Genomic DNA, 21,263 nt, shown 5'->3' with positions numbered 1-21,263 from the left:
ATTGTTTTCTTTTTACAGGCATTAATTATTTATTTTGTAATCCAAGGCCTTTTTTAAGTTTTCCTTTTATAATATATTATTTTACAGGGCAGTGTTTATTATGCAGGGAAGATAATATGTCTAAAAAATTACCATAAGCACTGTCGACAGTTGGTTCTCTGTAAATTGAAGTCCAATTTTGAACCGTTTAACTATTGTTTAGGGCATGGATCATTTTCTCGGTTATTCGTTTAGAGATTTTTTGCCATAGTGTCTTTGGTTTTCTTGAGACTACAGTCATATAATGTGAAATCAGGTAAATGGTCAGTGATATCACATATAAATAGGCCACTGCTCATTTGATTTCCCATAATGTTAGTAAAAATGTTGGCAAGGATTGTGGCACTATGTGTTGTTATTCTGCTTGGTTTCGTTATGGTTAGATACTGAGACAAGCTTTACATTGTGTCAATGAAGTCATTAAGGTTTTTTTCCTTGGTTAGATTTAACAAATCAGTGTTAAAATCACCACAGCTAAATGTGTCTTTCTGGTTCACAGGCAAAAACAGTTTACCCATCCACTCATTGAAAGTTTCTATGCTTGAACTAGGTGCCCGGTATATACAACTCATGAATATATTTGTCTTTATTATCATTTACAATTTCCACTGTTAAACATTCAAATAATCCATTCACAGCTATGGTCATATTTGTTCAATATAACAGATTTATGAATGTGCACATGCCCCCCCCCCCCCCCTCCTATTTTATGTATTTTGTTTGAATATCTTAATTCATAGCCTATTCTGATTTTACACTGTTTTCATATTGTTCATAGGTAAAATAATTGCAGTTTTTAACAGATATAAGGAAACAATTATTATCAGGGTCTATTTCAGTAGCTGTCTCTTTTGTGGTGTGCTCTTGATACTTACACATTTCCAGTTCCATTTGTTGATGTTGTAGGATCTTCTGTAACATGTCCATATCAATACTTGGTGTGGTCTGTGTTCTTAGTGTGGTTAGCATTTATGGTCCTATAACAGATTTATGAATGTACAAATGGCCCCCTCCTCCTCTTTTATTTATTCTGTTTGTATATCTTAATTCATAGCCATTTAGACAATAATCAATACCTTTATCATTGTTGAACCGGGTTTCAGTAATTGCAATAATGCTAAATTGATGAGTAAAGTATTTTCTTTGATAGCCTCAAAGTTAGTGTACATGCTTTGCCTATTTAAATTTATTATTGACAGACTATCTTCTGATTTTACACTGTTTTAATATTGTTCATGGGTAAAATAATTGCAGTTTTTAACAGATATAAGGAAACAATTCTTATCAGGGTCTATCTCAGTAGCTGTCTCTGTTGTGGTGCGCTCTTGATACTTACACATTTCCAGTTCCATTTGTTGATGTTGTAGGATCTTCTGTAACATGTCCATATCAATACTTGGTGTGGTCTGTGTTCTTAGTGTGGTTAGCATTGTGATGATGTAAAAGTCACAAGCTACATTGATAACAAGTACTGCATCAATGTCAATGCATCTCAAGATCTTCTATCATATTCACCACCAAGACTTTTTCTTCTTCCGGCGTCCCATTTAGTTTGATGAATATATTACAGTTAGTTACCCAGGTTTGTTGAATCTTGCTTTGCTTTATAAGTTGTCGTCCGATCCTTGCGATGTCAGCATTTTTCTTTGTCAAGTGTTCATTCATGAAAACATTTCTACCTTTCAGTTTGCGTTCTTGTTTCATATTGCCATTTTATTTTTCCCATTGGTAAACCTCATGATAACTGGTGGTCTCTCGTTCTTCGTGGGCAGTGGGTGACACACCCCAATATGCTCCGGGTCCATCTACATCTCACTGCTCTGGAGATAGGAAGCCATCTGCTGCTCCACCGATTGTGTCTCTTGGTCGCTGGGCTCCCTTCTGTCCGCAGCTACCGCTCGCACGGCCTGATTTTGATGCCGGTGATGATCACATCATTCACGCGGGAGTAGTGCTCCAGTTCGTCCACTCGCTGCTCTAGTTCCACAATGCGCCGGTCCTTTTCAGCGTTCTGGAGGCGTAGTTGTTTCACCTCCTCCAGTAGCCTCAGAAGCTGCTCCTACTGCGCTCTAACGGCAGTCACATCGCCGCACAGGGATTGGAGAGTTAGCTTCATCTCCTCAAACTCCTCTGATGTCGGGCCTTTCCTCGGTAGAGGTTGGCTTGGCTCCAAGTTCCACATTTACACCGTGACCAAGTCACGCCGACTTCACTCTCTCGGCTTTCGTCTGTTCCGTTTCACCCTTTCCTTCGTGCTCGCTTCTACAACCAGCAGTTCATCCTCCGTATATTCAACTTCAAAAAGATAAGGTTGGGAATCCTCATTTGTCCAAGAATAGCCATATGTGTCTCCTAATACTAAGTCTGCCATGATTAGAAAACACAAGAGTTTGTTTCCGAAAGTAGGAACACATATTTGTTGCCAGAAGTCCAAAGTGTGCTGCTATGGAAAGGAAAATAAATGTGCTGGCAATGCTTAAAATGACCAAAATATGGTAAATATTGTTTATATTACATATTGTTTTGAATGTGCCTGTTACTACATTATATATGGACTTGCAGTGTGTATATAAAACAATGACTTCCATTAGCCGCATCTTTCAAGTGTTTTTATTATCTTTCAAAATCCTAAAAAAAAGACATGTATGTTCTTGTCTCTCATAATGATTGTGAACGATAGTAAAATTTCCCCCAAAAAAGCTGTTGCCCTTAAAATCATTGTGATCGTGGCTCCTGTGTGAAAGCATCTGTTTCTACGTGATTAGTGCACACACACACACACTGAGTTGAGCACAATATAGAATAAATAATAAGAAAGAAACAGTTTTTTTCTTAAAATTTCAACTACCAGTTACAATAACTTTCCTTTAGTCAGTTCTGAAGTTGGTGTAGTGACTGAATTTATTTCGATGCTTTTGCCAAGTCCGCTCCCTGTATGATCAGTGCCAGAGTTTGGTCCGCATTGCCGGCAGTAAGTCGGACACGTTTCCAGTGAGAGTTGGACTCCGCCAAGGCTGCCCTTTGTCACCGATTCTGTTCATAACTTTTATGGACAGAATTTCTAGGCGCAGTCAAGGCGTTGAGGAGATCTGGTATGGTGGCTGCAGGATTAGGTCTCTGCTTTTTGCAGATGATGTGGTCCTGATGGCTTCATCTGGCCAGGATCTTCAGCTCTCGCTGGATCGGTTCGCAGCTGAGTGTGAAGCGACTGGGATGAGAATCAGCACCTCCAAGTCCGAATCCATGGTTCTCGCCCGGAAAAGGGTGGAGTGCCATCTCCGGGTTGCGGAGGAGACCCTGCCCCAAGTGGAGGAGTTCAAGTACCTTGGAGTCTTGTTCACGAGTGAGGGAAGAGTGGATCGTGAGATCGACAGGCTGATTGGTGCGGCGTCTTCAGTAATGCGGACGCTGTATCGATCCGTTGTGGTGAAGAAGGAGCTGAGCCGGAAGGCAAAGCTCTCAATTTACCGGTCGATCTACGTTCCCATCCTCACCTATGGTCATGAGCTTTGGGTTATGACCGAAAGGACAAGATCACGGGTACAAGCGGCCGAAATGAGTTTCCTCCGCCGGGTGGCGGGGCTCTCCCTTAGAGATAGGGTGAGAAGCTCTGCCATCCGGGGGGAGCTCAAAGTAAAGCCGCTGCTCCTCCACATCGCGAGGAGCCAGATGAGGTGGTTCGGGCATCTGATCAGGATGCCACCCGAACGCCTCCCTAGGAAGGGGTTTAGGGCATGTCCGACCGGTAGGAGGCCACGGGGAAGACCCACGACACGTTGGGAAGACTATGTCTCCCGGCTGGCCTGGGAACGCCTCGGGATCCCCCGGGAGGAGCTGGACGAAGTGGCTGGGGAGAGGGAAGTCTGGGCTTCCTTGCTTAAGCTGCTGCCCCCGCGACCCGACCTCGGATAAGCGGAAGAAGATGGATGGATGGATGGATGACTTTTGCCAAGCCCACATCCTGTCATAAGCCAAATAATTTTGCAATTTATCATTGCCCATCAGTCTTGTATCTATCTGTCTCTGATCAGTTAAAGTGCAGTAATGAACGTTTGATTGGGGATGTCAAGAAGCAGTTTTCGCCGCCAGGTTCCGGCCACTACGAATAGTTATGAACAGGTACTCACCCATCTGGCACTTCAGCGTGGGTCCTGAGATGGCTTTGGACACCGGGACTTGCACATATTGGAGCAGCGTGGGGTGTGATCAAAGCATAGCAGCTTTTAGACTCATTAGCAGCTGCTTCATTATGTAGGATGTTTTAGTGTGATGTTGCCCCAAGTGTTCTTGGAATCTAATATTTGTGTTGTCTTCGTTTTCAGCCAGGTTGGTGCCTGAGTCGCCCTGAAGATGACGTCTTGTCCTTGAATCCCTATCAGTATGTCAGGTAAGACGCATATCCAAACACAAACACAATCACAGACCATAGGGGGCGCACCAGATTCTAAGGCGCACTGCCAATGAGCGGGTCTCTTGTCATACATACAGCGCATCAAAGGGGTCATATTTTGTTTTCTTCCTACATATAAAACACTTCCTTGTGGTCTACATCAGTGGTCCCCAACCTTTTTGTAACTGCGGACCGGTCAACGCTTGAAAATTAGTCCCACGGACCTGGGGGGGGGGGGGGAGAACAACCCTTTTTTGTCATAAAAAAATACAATCATGTGTGCTTACGGACTGTATCCCTGCAGACTGTATTGATCTATATTGATATATAATGTAGGAACCAGAAATATTAATAACAGAAAGAAACAACCCTTTTGTGCGAATGAGTGTGAATGAGTGTAAATGGGGGTGGAAGGTTTTTTGGGTTGGTGCACTAATTGTAAGTGTACCTTGTGTTTTTTATGTTGATTTTGTCATGACGCGGAGTCGATCCCAGGTTTCCACTGCAGCTGGAGCTGCAGGCACCTCTGCTAACCCCTCTGCTGGCAGGACGCTCAAACACACCTCTGCTCGTGCTGAGCACAACACGCCCACACAGCAACAAGTCTGCAAGCAATCACTGATCAGCACACCTGGACTTGACGAGGGGGAGCGGCATAAAGACCAGCGGACCCAAGGAACCTTTGCCAGAACGTCGCTAACCTTCCAGTAAGCATCACGTCTGGCATTCCTTTTTCCAGTGATTTCCTCGTCCTTGTTTTGCTCTATTTCTCCGTGTTTCCCCCTGGTTCATGCCCTTTTGTATTTCCACAGTGACTCTCCTGACCTCCGTGATCGTGCCTTGTCACTCGACACCCATCCGGATTCCTAACTGCCCACCTCGATCCACGACCTCCCTGCTCGGACCCAGACCACGCTGCCCTGCTCTTGTCCACGACCACTTGCCTGTCCATGAACTGCCTCTTCGCCTTTGCCCCCTTGGATACGACGAAAGATACAACCAACATTTACAGACAACAACCCTTGGTAACATTTACATTATAATTTTACACATAGTCAACACTCACTCACTTTGAGTAGCATACACACGCCACGTATTCATCTAAGGTTTTTCCAATAAACCTTGTAAACCGCAGTCCTGCCCTGGTTGTCGCCTCCTTCCCTTCTCTGAGATACAACAGTACGTTCTGGCCAACAACATGTCGGAACCAGGCGACAGCAGCAAGCCCCAGGCCCAGATAGCCATATCTTCCGACCTAGCTATCCTTAGCTCCGTCGTTAGCGAACACCAGGTTCGGTTTACTGCCCTTGAGGATCATCTTGAGAGAGCTTTTACCAGACTGTATTCCAAGCTGGACAACATGTGCCCCGGGGCCAGTTCTGGACCGGTGGTACCTCCACGTGCTTCTCCAGTTCTTGGACCCGAACACAGCATTTTGGAACCAGAGCCCAGGATTGCCAGCCCTAAACCCTTTGAAGGGGACTTTGAACTTTGTAGAGGGTTCTTGGTACAATGTGACCTCATTTTTCGGCACCAGCCCTCCCGTTATTCCTCAGACGGCGCCAAGATTGCATTTATTTTTTCCTTACTTTCCGGCCCGGCTCTCAAATGGGCTACAGCTGCAGTTGACAGGACCATTGGGCTCAACTCCGACTATTCTGCGTTCCGTGCAGAATTTCGGGCTGTCTTTGATCACCCCAAGGATGGGGGGGACGCGGCCGGACGTCTGCACTCCATCTCGCAGGGTTCACGTTCCGTGGCAGCCTACACCTTAGAGTTCCGGACTTTGGCGGCAGACAGCGGTTGGGATGACTGGGCGCTCCAAAGCGCATTCCGTCGCGGCCTTTCCGATGAAATTAAGGATGGTATACTGAAGAACAGACCCACGTCCTGCAAAGACCTCATTGAACTGGCCCTCCAATTTGACATTCGACTTTGTGAATGAGCAGCAGAGCGAGGTCAGAGAGGTGCCTCTAGGAACCAGACTTGGCCTACCTTCAAGACAGAGGTGGACCCATACCGGCCTACAACTACTACAATGGCAGCCCCGGAGCCCATGCAGTTGGGTAGGACACGGTTACCCATTGAGGAAAGGGAGAGGAGGTACAGGCAGCGTCTCTGCCTCTACTGCGGTCTAGCAGGACACGTCCGATATAATTGTCCAGCGAGACCAAAAGATCAGGCTCACCAGCAGAGGGGATCCTGGTGAGCCATACTTTATTTCCCCGTAAAGAGGAAAACCCTGACATTCTGCTACCCGCTACTTTGGCCTGGGACAAGAGGAGCATTCAAGTGAAGGCATTTGTGGACTCGGGAGCTGACGAGAGTTTGTTGGACTACACGTTCGCCCGGGAGATGGGCATTCCCCTGATATCCTTGGACAAGACTCTGCCTGCACAGGCTCTAGATGGACGACCATTGTGCCCCATCAAGTACCGCACGGAGCCCCTTTCCATGACCATTTCTGGAAATCACAGAGAAACCATTAGTTTATGGGTGCTAGAAGCTCCGGTAGCCCCACTGGTACTTGGAAGATCTTGGCTCCGTCACCACAACCCCCATATATCTTGGTCTTCTGGCAGAATTCTGGCTTGGAGTACACCCTGCATGGCCAACTGTCTTGGGTCAGCATCTCATCCGGTCTACCACTCCACTACCACGACTCCCCATGCCGATCTATCTCTGGTTCCAGCTTGCTACCATGACTTAGCCGAGGTCTTCAGCAAGGTACGTGCCCTGGGATTACCCCCTCATAGACCTTATGATTGTGCCATCGAGTTACTCCCTAACGCTACCTTGCCGTCTAGTCGCCTATACAACTTGTCTCTTCCAGAGAAGGAAGCTATGAGGAACTACATCACCGAGGGCCTTGCCTCGGGCATCATAACACCATCCAAGTCTCCACTGGCGGCGGGATTCTTTTTCGTGGCCAAGAAGGACGGATCCCTTCGTCCCTGCATTGACTACCGTCACCTTAACAACATCACCATTAAGAATAAGTACCCTCTTCCTCTACTCAACTCATCTTTTGAACCTTTGGCACCTGCTACCATATTTACCAAACTGGATCTCCGTAACGCCTATCACTTGGTCCGGATCAAAGAGGGAGACGAGTGGAAGACTGCTTTCAACACTCATATGGGGCATTATGAGTACCGAGTGATGCCTTTTGGACTCACCAACGCACCTGCAGTTTTCCAAACTCTTGTCAACGACATTCTTCGGGACATGCTGGACCAATTCGTGGTAGTACACCTAGATGATATTCTCATTTTCTCCCGTAACCTCTCTGATCACCAAAGACATGTTCGACTTGTCCTGCAACGGCTTTTGGAAAACTGTCTATTTGTTAAGGCAGAAAAGTGCTGTTTCCACTCCTCTTCGGTGGAGTTCCTCATTTCGTGGTAGAAAGGGGTCACATAAGGCCAGACCCGAAGAAGGTGGAGGCCGTGGTGAAGTGGCCGCAACCTACTACTAGGACGGAACTTCGGAGGTTCCTCGGCTTCGCTGGCTTCTACCGTCGCTTCATTCAAGACTTCAGTAGAGTTGCGGCACCACTACATTCGCTTACGTCTACTAACGTTCCTTTTGTGTGGACTCTTTTGGCGAGGAAGGCCTTCGAGGAGTTAAAGGAGCGTTTTGTTTCTGCCCCCATTCTAGTCCATCCCGACTTAGAAACTGCTTTTTTGGTGGAGGTTGACGCCTCAGACTCTGGGATTGGGGCTATTCTCTCTCAACGGTCCAAAAGTGACAATTTGGTTCACCCTGTTGCTTTTTTCTCCAGGCGCCTGACACCGGCCGAACAGAATTATGATGCTGGGAATAGAGAATTACTGGCAGTCCATGAGGCCCTGGTGGAATGGAGACACTGGTTGGAAGGAGCTAGACACCAGTTTCAGATCCTAACCGACCACAGTAACCTTCTACATATCCGTGCTGCCAAGAGGATCAACAACCGCCAGGCAAGGTGGCAGCAGTTTTTCTCTCGCTTCAATTACGTGCTTTCTTTCAGACCTGGGTCCAAGAACACTAAGGCTGACGCACTGTCCCGGTTATTTCTGAAAGAACCTACCGGTCCGGCAGTGGCAGAACCCATCCTTCCTTCCACTCGTATCATTGGGATGGTAACTTGGAAAGTGGAGGACCTAGTTAAGGCTGCACTGCGTTCCAATCCAGGACCGGGAGGTGGACCTCCCAACAAACTGTTCGTCCATCGGGAGTTACGACCCAGGGTCCTGGATTGGGGGCACTCTAGCCTGTTCTCATGCCATCCTGGCTTTCAACGAACCCTATCACTGCTGCAAAGACATTTTTGGTGGCCATCAATGGCCAAGGACACTTGTGAGTTCATCGCTGCTTGTTTAACTTGTGCCCGTAGTAAGATGTCACACAGGCCTCCTGCTGGTCTTCTTCACCCTCTCTCCATTCCTGCCCGTCCTTGGTCACACATCGCCCTGGATTTTGTCACAGGATTTCCAGCCTCCAGAGGTAACACCACTGTCCTTACTATTGTAGACCGTTTCTCCAAAGCAGCCCATTTTGTTCCACTGCGAAAGTTACCTTCTGCCTCAGAGACTTCTGACCTCCTCACACTTCACGTCGTCAAACAACATGGTATTCCGATGGATATCGTTTCTGACCGAGGCCCTCAGTTTACATCGCAAGTATGGAGAGCCTTCTGCAAGGGTATCGGGGCCTCGGTCAGCCTCACATCAGGATACCATCCCCAGAGCAACGGGCAGGCTGAAAGAACTAATCAAAGCTTGGAGACCATGCTCCGATGTGTCGCCAGTCATCAACCCACGTCCTGGAGCAAGTTTTTGCCATGGGTGGAGTTTTCTTATAACTCCTTGAAGAGCTCCGCTACCGGTATGTCCCCATTTTTGCCTAATGGAGATCAGGTTTGGACGTCAAGGAGATCCTCAGGGTCCGTCGACAAGGTAGGGGGCTTGTTTATCTGGTCGACTGGGAGGGATATGGGCCTGAAGACAGATCATGGGTGCCAGCCTCCTACCTTGCCGATTCCTCACTTCTAGGGGACTTCTACCGTGCCAATCCTGATGCTCCTCGGCGCTCGTCGGGGGCCTCGCATAAGGGGGGGGTACTGTCATGACGCGGAGTCGATCCCAGATTTCCACTGCAGCTGGAGCTGCAGGCACCTCTGCTAACCCCTCTGCTGGCAGGACGCTCAAACACACCTCTGCTCACACTGAGCACAACACGCCCACACAGCAACAAGTCTGCAAGCAATCACTGATCAGCACACCTGGACTTGACGAGGGGGAGCGGCATAAAGACCAGCGGACCCAAGGAACCTTTGCCAGAACGTCGCTAACCTTCCAGTAAGCATCACGTCTGGCATTCCTTTTCCCAGTGATTTCCTCGTCCTTGTTTTGCTCTATTTCTCCGTGTTTCCCCCTGGTTCATGCCCTTTTGTATTTCCACAGTGACTCTCCTGACCTCCGTGATCGTGCCTTGTCACTCGACACCCATCCGGATTCCTAACTGCCCACCTCGTTCCACGACCTCCCTGCTCGGACCCAGACCACGCTGCCCTGCTCTTGTCCACGACCACTTGCCTGTCCATGAACTGCCTCTTCGCCTTTGCCCCCTTGGATACGACGAAAGATACAACCAACATTTACAGACAACAACCCTTGGTAACATTTACATTATAATTTTACACATAGTCAACACTCACTCACTTTGAGTAGCATACACACGCCACGTATTCATCTAAGGTTTTTCCAATAAACCTTGTAAACCGCAGTCCTGCCCTGGTTGTCGCCTCCTTCCCTTCTCTGAGATACAACAGATTTAATAAAATAAAATAAAATTTAAAATATTTTTTAAATTTTATTTTATTTTTTTAATTCTTGTGCGGCCCGGTACCAATCGGTACCGGTCCGTGGCCCGGTGGTTGGGGACCACTGGTCTACATAACATGCAATGTTAAAAAATACTGTGGTAATATTTTTTTTAACTATCCTTTTTAATCACATGTTTATCTTCTCTATGACTTCTATGAACTGTATTTATTCAACCAAATACATTTTCAATCAATGTATTTTCTTGTATTCATGTGTATTTATCCTTAATGAAATGAACATAAAGCATTTTGGACTTTCTATGAGTACCTAGCAATTATTTAGTGTGGTTTTAACTCAACATACATACAGGGAAAAATACAAACATGTATCACAGTCTAAAACAGTTAGCTTAGCTTTACACTTAGCATGATATTTCAATGGACACACGCATTACATGACAACAGGACCTGTTTTTGCTATAGGCAATGTGGGCGACCGCCTAGGGTGCAATCTCAGTGAGGGTGAACGCATAAGAAAAAAAAAAATTCAAAACAGAACTCGCCAGTTTTGTAGACTACCTCTGTTCATTTCCATTAGTGACTCACGTGACTATTGTTCACAATCATTATGAGAGACAAGAAGACATACGTTTTTTATTCCCTTTTTTAACACATAAAAATTGGCTTGTTTTAAAGTTAAAGTACCAATGATTGTCATACACACACTAGGTGGGGTGAAACTATTCTCTGCATTTGACCCATCACCCTTGATCGCTTTCGGTGGCTAGCAATGCTGCTAATGGGAGAAATCAATAAGTTAAAGTTAAAGTCCCAACGATTGTCACACACACACTTGTTGTGGTGAAATTTGTCCTCTGCATTTGACCCATCCCATGTTCACCCCCTGGGAGGTGAGGGGAGCAGTGAGCAACAGCGGTGGCCGTGTTCGGGAATCATTTGGTGATTTAACCCCCAAATTCCAACCTTTGATGCTAAGTGCCAAGCAGGGAGGCAGTGGGTCCCATTTTTCTGTAGTAATTGGTATGACTCGGTCGGGGTTTGAACTCACAACCTCCCAGTCTCAGGACGGACACTCTAACCACAAGGCCACTGAGCTGGTCAATTTAACCTCTAAATCACTTTTTAAAAAATGCATTCAAAAACCGTCAACAACACGTCACTTACGTTCCGTAACCTGTATAGTAATCAAACTGTAGCAACGTAGTTATTGTAAGAGCGAACACTTTTTCTAGCGTAGTAACACAATAGCGTGCTACGGTATTAAACCGTAAAAGCTAACTATGGCAAGAAATAAGCTAGCTTCTGTCATGTCTGTGTTGATCATGTTTTTGTTTGGCCATGTGCTGTTTGTTTTTGGACACTTTCTTAGTTCCTGGTTGTTCACTCCCTTGTTTTGTTTCCATAGCAACTCATTAGTTTTCACCTGTCATGTCACGCACCTGTTTCACGTTTTGAGTCACGCACCTGTTGTTAATCATGTCTGTGTTATTTAAGCTTTTCATTTTCTGTTGGTCAGCCTGGCGACATCACACACTCTTGACTCACCCTCATGCTGATGATCCATACTGCCTTTTTTCATGCTTTTTCTCGTTCCAAGTAAGTTTTCTTTATTCAGGCCATAGTTGTGCAAGTTTTGTTTATGTCCATAGTTCTGCCTTTGTGCTAGTGTTTTATTTTTATAGCCACGTTTTGTACCTCCGCTGTGAGCGCCTTTTGTTTGTACTTTTTTGAGTAAATTAAATCATGTCATTACCTTCACGTCGTGTCCGCTCCAAATCCTTTGCACCATGGAAAAACAAACCACACCACAGTCCACGTCTTGACAGCTTCTACGTTAGCAAAATACGTGTTTGAGTTTGTAATGCACAACACAATGCGATAGAACATCAATTTGTACTGACTGAAAGACATGAACAATCATATTACAGTGTCTGTAAAGTACTAACCCACATTTCATGTTTTGTTTGTACAAATGTTTGTACATAGTTGAGCTAGTCATGAGAGCGTATGTACTGTAGTTATACTAACACGCATGGTGTGCTGCGTGTATCATGATCGATTTTAAAGTGACTCACTTGATGGGCAGGTGTTCGTCTGGTCCAGCTGGCCCGGTACTTTTCCTATTGATTTTGGGTAAGCACGCCATTTATGTCGAAATAGCATGGCTTCAAATTCCACATTTGCAGCTTTGAGTCGATTTCACATCACTCTATTGGCTTTTGTCTGCTCCATCGTTTCACCCTCTTCTTCATGCTCGCTTCTAGAAGCAGTAGTTCATCCTCTGTATATTTAGCTTCAAAAAGATAAGGTTTTGAATCCTCATTTGTCCCCAAATAGTCGTCTTCGTTGTCTGTTACCAAGTCTGCCATGATTAGAAAACACACATTTGTGTTTGATTTCGGAAGTAGGAACACAACTTGTTGCCAGAAGTCAGAGGTACGCTGCTACCCGCACCTTTCATGCGTTTTTTATCATCTATAAAATCCTAAAAAAAAAATAAAAAAAAAAAACCTGTCTCTCATAATGATTGTGAATAATAGGCAAAATTCCCAAAAAAGTGCAGTTCCCCTTTAATTATCTGCAGTTTCTCTATGTGCAGAACGGTTGTGTTGTCATTACTGGAACTGTTCAAATGTTATTAGGATAATGCACAACAAAACTTGTATGTAAAATACTAAATAGTTTACTGCAGACACTGTGTGTGTTTTGTGACAGTTGGAGAGTCTTTCTGTGGCTGAGCAGTTTGTGTTGGTGGATTTTCAGAGGGTAAGAAGTCACAGGGCAACAGGAGGTTCCTGTGCATCACTATCTCTTCCTTGGCCGTTTTCAGAACTGATCCGATGCACTGGACTGTCATTCGCTTTCTTCTCCTTCACTGTGTAGACGTGGTCCTCCCAGTAGTACTAGTCTCTAGGAGTGAGGTGTCGGAGGAGGACTCTAACTCCATATTTCAGATCTTTATCGTTCACTCTCTTGTCATAGTAGACTACCTCGAGCAGCTTCTTCTGTAGCGGTTTTAGAAGCTACTGTGTAGGCCTCCTGCATTCTTTTCTTCCACCAACTGGCATAGTCATCATAGTCCACATGTAAATCCTCTTTCTTAAAATCAAAGAGCAGGTCCATAGAAAGGTTGTTGAGCATCCGAAGATGAGGTAATATGGGGCATAATTGCCTCACTCTTTATACAGTTGTACGCATGAACAACTTTAGACTGACTGTTGGAGCCAAGTTTCCTTATTTGTTTATATTGTTTTTATTTAGTTTTCTCTAAATGACTGCTGCCCTCTGTTCATGCTGAATTTCCTTTTTGGCAGATTGCTCAGCCCACTTCCTCTTGAGAACCAGGAAGTGTTGACAGGGATGGGACTGTTGCTATGGTTGGGTTGCCATGGTGGGGTTGCCCTGGTAACCTCATTTAATTGGGTTCAGGTGGGAGCACTTGGGGGCAATTGTATGGAGGACACAAACAGTTTTCGACCGTGCCGTGCGTGGTCAGGTCTCGCTGCTGTGACAATGTACAATTCAAGGTCAGCATACTAACAATGACATTATGTTCTATAGCCTACATTTTATTTCATTTTGATAGCTTAAAATAAACGGATTGTCATATCCAAACAAATTTCCACAGTACTGGACATTGAATCATTTGCACGGGTCAAACTAAGTCAACACAGTCGCCCTCAGTATTAGCTTAAAGGTAAAGGCTATACATTAAGTCGAAAACTTTAGTTTTTGTTCGTTTTGAAAAAGGACTAAGTTTGAATGTCAGCTAACACACAGTGGACACTTCATTGGGGACAGGAAGTAGTCAGACTGCATGTCAGGAACTAATGAAGAGGATCTCAAGCCCGTGTTCAACGTGCAGTGTGTGGAACTGGAGCGCACGCTGTGACGGCGTTCAGCTACAGGCCGGGCTGTTTTGCTTCGTTTGGACCAGGAGACGGGAGGACAGCGGATGGGATCGTCGTGTTGGGCCAGTAGCAACGCAGCGGCAGGCAGACCGAAGACGCCGTGCTGATCCCAGCCGTTCGAACAACAGCCACGGCGGCCGCGGCCCTCGCCGTTTGGAGCGACAGCTGAGCAGCGCTGGGACGCGCAACACTGTTTGAAGTTTTGTACTCTTTTCGAAGATATTGAACTCTTTTTGAAGAAAATATTTTGGGGACGGCGTGGCGAAGTTGGTAGAGTGGCTGTGCCAGCAATCGGAGTGTTGCTGGTTACTGGGGTTCAATTCCCACCTTCTACCTTCCTAGTCACGTCCGTTGTGTCCTTGGGCAAGACACTTCACCCTTGCTCCTGATGGCTGCTGGTTAGCGCCTTGCATGGCAGCTCCCGCCATCAGTGTGTGAATGTGTGTGTGAATGGGTAAATGTGGAAATACTGTCAAAGCGCTTTGAGTACCTTGAAGGTAGAAAAGCGCTATACAAGTATAACCCATTTATCATTTATCATTATGAAGACAAGAACAAAGTCACGGACCGGCATCAAGTAAAGTAAAGGTATGTAGCGTGCTGCACAGGTTAATATACAGCCATATCTGGAAATGTACACGAGGGGTCAACCTAAAGAACTCATGCGTAGCTGTCAACACATGCCCCCAGATAGAGGCTATGAGATGGCAAAGTATTTGTTGAAAAAACACTTCGGTGACCAGTACCAGATAACAGCAGCTTACATGGAGAAAGTGTTTACTGGCCTTTGGTGAAGTCTGAAGATGTACGAGCTCTGCAAGTCTACTCACTTTTCCTTCGAGAATGTTGCACTGCCATTGAAAACGTGCAGTATATGCAGGAACTTAAAGGCCTACTGAAATGATTTTTTTTTATTTAAACGGGGATAGCAGATCTATTCTATGTGTCATACTTGATCATTTCGCGATATTGCCATATTTTTGCTGAAAGGATTTAGTATAGAACGACGATAAAGATTGCAACTTTTGGTATCTGATATAAAAAAAGGCTTGCCCCTACCGGAAGTAGCGTGACGTAGTCAGTTGAACATATACGCAAAGTTCCCTATTGTTTACAATGATGGCCGCATGAAGTGAGAGAGATTCGGACCGAGAAAGCGACAATTTCCCCATTAATTTGAGCGAGGATGAAAGATTTGTGGATGAGTAAAGTGCAAGTGAAGGACTAGTGGGGAGTTGAAGCTATTCAGATAGGGAAGATGCTGTGAGAGCCGGGGGTGACCTGATATTCAGCTGGGAATGACTACAACAGTAAATAAACACAAGACATTTATATACTCTATTAGCCACAACACAACCAGGCTTATATTTAATATGCCACAAATTAATCCTGCATAAAAACACCTACGTGTTTGTTATGCTAGCTCCTAGCTCCTCTGCTAGCTCCTAGCTTCATAGAACACGCCAATACAATTCAAACACCTGATCAACACACACAATCACTCAGCCCAAAAGACCGTTCACCTAACCCAAGGTTCATAAAGCTTATATATTTTTAAAAAGTTACGTACGTGACGCGCACATACGGTCAAGCTATCAAATGTTTAGCAGCCAAGGCTGCATACTCACGGTACCTGATATTCAGCTGGGAATGACTAAAGCAGTAAATAAACACAAGACATATATTTACTCTATTAGCCACAACACAACCAGGCTTATATTTAATATGACACAAATTAATCCTGCATAAAAACACCTACGTCTTTGTTATGCTAACTCCTAGCTCCTATGCTAGGTCCTAGCTCCAACACACACAATCACTCAGCCCAAAAGACCGTTCACCTAACCCAAGGTTCATAAAGCTTATATATTTTAAAAAAGTTAGGTACATACGCAAAAAAAAGTTGCGCACATACGGTCAAGCGATCAAATGTTTAGAAGCCAAAGCTGCATACTCACAGTAGCACGTCTGCGTCTTTGTCATCCAAATCAAAGTAATCCTGGTAAGAGTCTGTGTTTTCCCAGTTCTCTACAGGCGTCTGTGTATCGAAGTCAAAAGTCCTCCTGGTTAGAGTCTCTGTTATCCGAGTTCTTCCATCTTGACTGCATCTTTCGGGAATGTAAACAAAGAAGCGCCGGCTGTGTACTGTTGTTGCTGACTTCGTTCGAAAAATACGTCCATTTCGCACCGACAACTTTCTTCTTTGCTTGCTCAGCTTCTTTCTCCATAATGCAATGAACATGATTGCAACAGATTCACGAACACAGATGTCCAGAATACTGTGGAATTTTTCGTATTGGCTTCAATGTGGAAGGCATACCCGTGTTCCCCGGGCTACGTCACGCGCATACGTCATCCTCAGAGGCGTTTCGAACCGGAAGTTTAGCGGCAAATTTAAAATGTCACTTTATAAGTTAACCCGGCCGTATTGGCATGTGTTATAATGTTAAGATTTCATCATTGATATATAAACTATCAGACTGCGTGGTCGGTAGTAGTGGGTTTCAGTAGGCCTTTAATATGCCAGCTAACATGAAAACTGTGATCTCCAAGCTGCCGTACAGGCTGCGAGAAAGCTGGAGAGTCTCTGCATGCGACATATTGGAAAACCACCATCGCAGACCTCAGTTCTCAGACATTGTTGCATTCATTGAGCGACAGGTGAAAATTGTCTCTGACACGGTCTTTGGAGACATTCAGAATGCACCACAGAGTACATGAAGTAAACCTGTGAAAGGAATGAAATCACAAGGTAAACCCAAATTCAAAGGTGACAGTTTTTCCACGACCATTACTACGAAACCCCTGAAGTGGAAGATCAAACCAGATCTAAACCTGCTCCAAAGCAAAGTGCATCTGCTCATACCACAAACGCCTGTGTTTGCTGCTCTAAAAATCATGCTCTTGACCAGTGTCCTCAGATGGTGGAGAAGACCCACAGGGAGAAGATAACTTTCATAAGACAGAAAGGAATCTGTTTTGGGTGTCTTCATGTTGGACATCTTAGCAGGCATTGTGACAAGCGCTTGACCTGCAAGGTATGCAAGCAAAACCATCCAAGTCTGCTTCATATTGGTCAGAAGGAAAGAGCAAGCAACATAAATGCAAACCAAAATAAGGCAATGAAACTATCTGTGAGTAATGCACAAGTATCTCTTCAAACATGTGGACAAACGGTGGGCTGGTAACGGGAATGGAATTCTGGCATTTGTGTTTCTCGACTACTCTAAATATCCGTCATTTAAAACTATCTTGGATTGATACCTATCTCTTGAAAGGCAAACTTGAGGAGCCGAGATTGATATACTTGAAATTTAGGAATATGAAACTATATATCAATGTATCAATCAATCGTTACACCCCTAATAATATATGTTTATTAAATAAACTGTCAATTAAATTGTCATTACTGCCACAAATAGTGGAAAAGTGTATTACAACTGAGTACCGCTGCGGCTCATACGGACCACCGCTGAGAAACAAATTTTTGGGCGGCCCCCTCAGGGGCGTTTACGGCCCAACAATGAGTCCCAGCCCTATGTTTAATAGACACTAATTTAGACGCCCTTGGTCGGCCTTGGAACATCCTTCCAACACAACCACTGTACACATGGAGCCCCGGGCGGGGTACCCAACACGCCACTCAGGAGGGAGTTCCAATATCCGGGGGTTTAATGTCCGATGATTCGACAATAAGGTTGGTCGTTGAATCAGACTCTTCCGAATGAAATAGTCGACTATTCTTAGACACCCCTAATAATATTAATAAAAAGTACCACAAATTGACAAATGACTGTTGGAGTTCGTCTTTCCTCCGGATCTGAACACAGGAAACAAAAACAAGTAAAGGCAACAGAAAGACATAACACAACAAATAGTGCCTTTATACCATTTATTTACATAATAAATCAATCGAATAACAAATTTATATTGTGTAAAATGTAAACATAAAAGTGACATTAGACAAATAAATGTGTTTGATGTGTTTCAGACTCAGCTGAAAATTACTCTCCCCGCTGGACAGATGAGGCCCTTCAAAATGGTGAGTCTTATTTCAAAATATGCAGACTAAGCAACCTGCAACAAATGCTTGAAGTTAATATTCATACCTGTCAACTCTCCTGTTATCCACATCAGTATTTTTCCCGTCTTTATGCTCTTGTATTTTTACTAGGGATGTCAAAAATCATGCCTTAACTCATGCGATTAATCACAAAAATGATCACATTAATCATGTGTGAATGCAGGTTAATCAAGCAATTTACTGCACATGCTCCTTTACCTTAACTGTGGAAAGATGGCGTGGGCTGTTGTATGGTCAGTGATGAGGTTAAGTGCAAAGATAATGGTGGGGAAAATGATTGATTCTTCGATGCATCACAATTAGAACATGAGCAAATCATGAATTGATGGACAAATGTCTTAACATTGATTACTTATGTAGACTGACCATACGTCCTCTTTTCCCTGGACATGTCCTCTTTAGCGGGGCTGTCCAGGTGGAGTTTCTTAAATGCCTCAAATGTCCGGCATTTTGAGTTAGGGTTGAGTTAAAAATGTACTGGTAAATTGGACTCACAAAGTTTCTTTGTGAATCCATGAAACTTGACTTTTATCTCCCGCTGGATCCACATCGTTCGAGGGTGCACACAGGTTAGCTGTTAGCTTCAAGCTAACCAGCACCCGAGCTTGATTGATTGAAACTTTTATTAGTAGATTGCACAGTACAGCACATATTCTGTACAATTTACCCTAAATGGTAACACCCGAATAAGTTTTTCAACTTGTTTAAGTCGGGGGTCCACGTTAATCAATTCATGGTACAAATATATACTATCAGCATTATACAGTCATCACACAAGTTAATCATTAAAGTTAAAGATTAAAGTACCAATGATTGTCACACACCACACTAGATGTGGTGAAATTTGTCCTCTGCATTTGACCCATCCCCTTGGGGAGCAGTGGCAGCAGCGGGCGCCGTGCCCGGGAATCATTTTGGTGATTTAACCCCCAACTCCAACCCTTGATGCTGAGTGCCAAGCAGGGAGAGAAACGGGTCCCATTTTTATAGTCTTTGGTATGACTCGGCTGGGATTTGAACTCCAACCTACCGATCTCCGGGCGGACACTCTAACCACTAGGCCACTGAGATGCAGAGTATATACATTTAATTATTTACATTATTTACAATCGGGGGGTGGGATGTGGAGGGGGTTGGGGGGGGGGGGGGGGTAGGTTTGGTTGATATCAGCACTTCAGTCATCAACAATTATATAATCTGAGAAATGGACATTGAAACAGTGTAGGTCTGACTTCGTAGGATATGTACAGCGAGCAGTGAACATAGTGACTCAGAAAGCATAAGAACAAGTATATACATTTGATTATTTACAATCCGGGGAGGTGGGATGTGGTTGGGGAGGGTGTTAGTCTAGGGTTGTAGTTGCCTGGAGTGTTTCTTTTAGTGCTGTTTTGAAGGAGGATAGAGAGCAGACTTCTCACCCCAAAAACATACTTTGCAGGTCAAAAAACGGAGCAATTGTTTGCCTTTTGAAGTGTTACTGTGCGAGGAGAGTTCAAAAGGAGTCTCTTGGAGAAGTGGCTGACAAGTTAGCATCGCTGACAGTGACATCATCACCGTCATTGTTTACCGAAGCAGAGATGGTGACTGTGCGTTATGATAAACGCGCATGCGTTGCCAGGCTCTGCTTTTTATCGATAGATTTATCAGATTAAATTTTTTATTATCTATAGCAGGGGTGTCAAAAGTGTGCCCCGGAGGCCATTTGCGGCCACAGCTAATGTTTTAAAGGCCCACGGCACATTCTAAAAATACTATTAAAATAACAAAAACAAAACAAAAGTGAAAATAAAAAAGTTTAAAGGTGAAATGTAATTTAGAAAAAGTTGCATTGTTGACTAATAAAACAAAGCTGTTTTGTCTTTCTTTCAAACTTTGCTCAAAACATAATATTGAATCAAAATCAATGTTATTATGAATTATTGACCTATCCAAGGTTCCGATTACTTCACATCAAATATTCCACTTTGAAAAATATTTTTGGTGGAAGATTTTGTATATTTGTGTTTGCCATTAAAAACATAGTTTTGTTTGACAAAAAAGGGTGGAAAACAAACAAAAAAACAACATAAAAAAAACTGAAACATTTTGAAATGAGGGATAGATCTGAAGTTGATGTAGATTCCAGAGATTTAAGCGTTAAATATAAAATGTATGTATGCCCCGGCACACCATTATCATCATGTCATGACCGAAGCAAAACACTTTTTACACTTTTATACTGAAATAAATACACCTACAACTTATTAAATAAAACATAGAAAAAACTACCAGCAGCGGTAAAGTTCAGATCCATGAAGGAAAGAATAAAGTGAATTAATGTTTATAACTGAATAAATTTACATATGTATACACATTTTTTATTTTTTTTTATGAATTAAGTAACGTTTATGACAACCTTTTTCCAAAACACAATATAGAATGTGAGATATAACAGGATAATGCATACGTTTATAATTTTTTTTCAAAACGCTTACAAAAAAGTGGGACCCCAAAAATTTACTGTGGGAACCCATTTTTATGACTTGATGGGGTCCCTGGGACCCCATTTTGAAAATTCCTAGCGCCAACACTGCTGTCAACAGAGGAGAAAAAAATGTTTTATTTAAATAAATATATTATTTATAAAGCAAGTTCGAGTATCATTGGCAAATGCCCGCCTTGGCACGCATATATGTGTCCTCTTTTTGGGATTTCAGAATATGGTCAGCCTAAATTATGTATGTTAAATAAAGTAATACAGACGGTTCTAAAATCGGGCATTAATTTCTAAACATCACTTCTAGATTTGGTTTTAACTAACCATGGGGGAAATAATAGCTAACATTCTGTTAACGTTATTTATTAGCTGGGTTAGCGCATATACTGTACACACAAAGGAGGGAGGAGAGGACAAGCTATGCTAGCTTCATGTACATAGTGTATATACCCCTCTTCCCCCTATTTTTTGTATACATTGTTTTTCAAATCACCTGACATGTATACTGTGTATATGTACATAATTTATCA

The 21,263-nt window shown here is 43.9% G+C and overlaps 1 protein-coding gene across 10 annotated transcripts in view; it reads left to right on the top strand.

Moving 5' to 3' along the window:
- The window catches only part of thrb (thyroid hormone receptor beta), a 149,346-nt gene that overhangs the window by 75,216 nt on the left and 52,867 nt on the right, over positions 1–21,263 (top strand). For 5 of the 10 annotated variants that reach the window (XM_062056676.1, XM_062056677.1, XM_062056678.1 and 2 more), the window contains 2 exons: positions 4,362–4,426; positions 18,162–18,212. In XM_062056676.1, the coding sequence (XP_061912660.1) occupies positions 4,420–4,426; positions 18,162–18,212 (58 nt within the window). In that variant the 5' untranslated portion in view covers positions 4,362–4,419. Of the gene's footprint in view, positions 1–4,361; positions 4,427–4,924; positions 5,137–5,241; positions 9,772–9,876; positions 10,444–18,161; positions 18,213–21,263 lie in introns of those variants that run through there. The other 5 variants (XR_009827069.1, XR_009827070.1, XR_009827072.1 and 2 more) reach the window with 3 other exon arrangements.

Source organism: Entelurus aequoreus, linkage group LG08, assembly GCF_033978785.1.
Source record: "Entelurus aequoreus isolate RoL-2023_Sb linkage group LG08, RoL_Eaeq_v1.1, whole genome shotgun sequence".
In the NCBI taxonomy this organism is placed as follows: domain Eukaryota; kingdom Metazoa; phylum Chordata; class Actinopteri; order Syngnathiformes; family Syngnathidae; genus Entelurus; species Entelurus aequoreus.
Note: the sequence above shows the minus strand (reverse complement) of the source record. Positions and strands in the feature narration are given on the sequence as shown.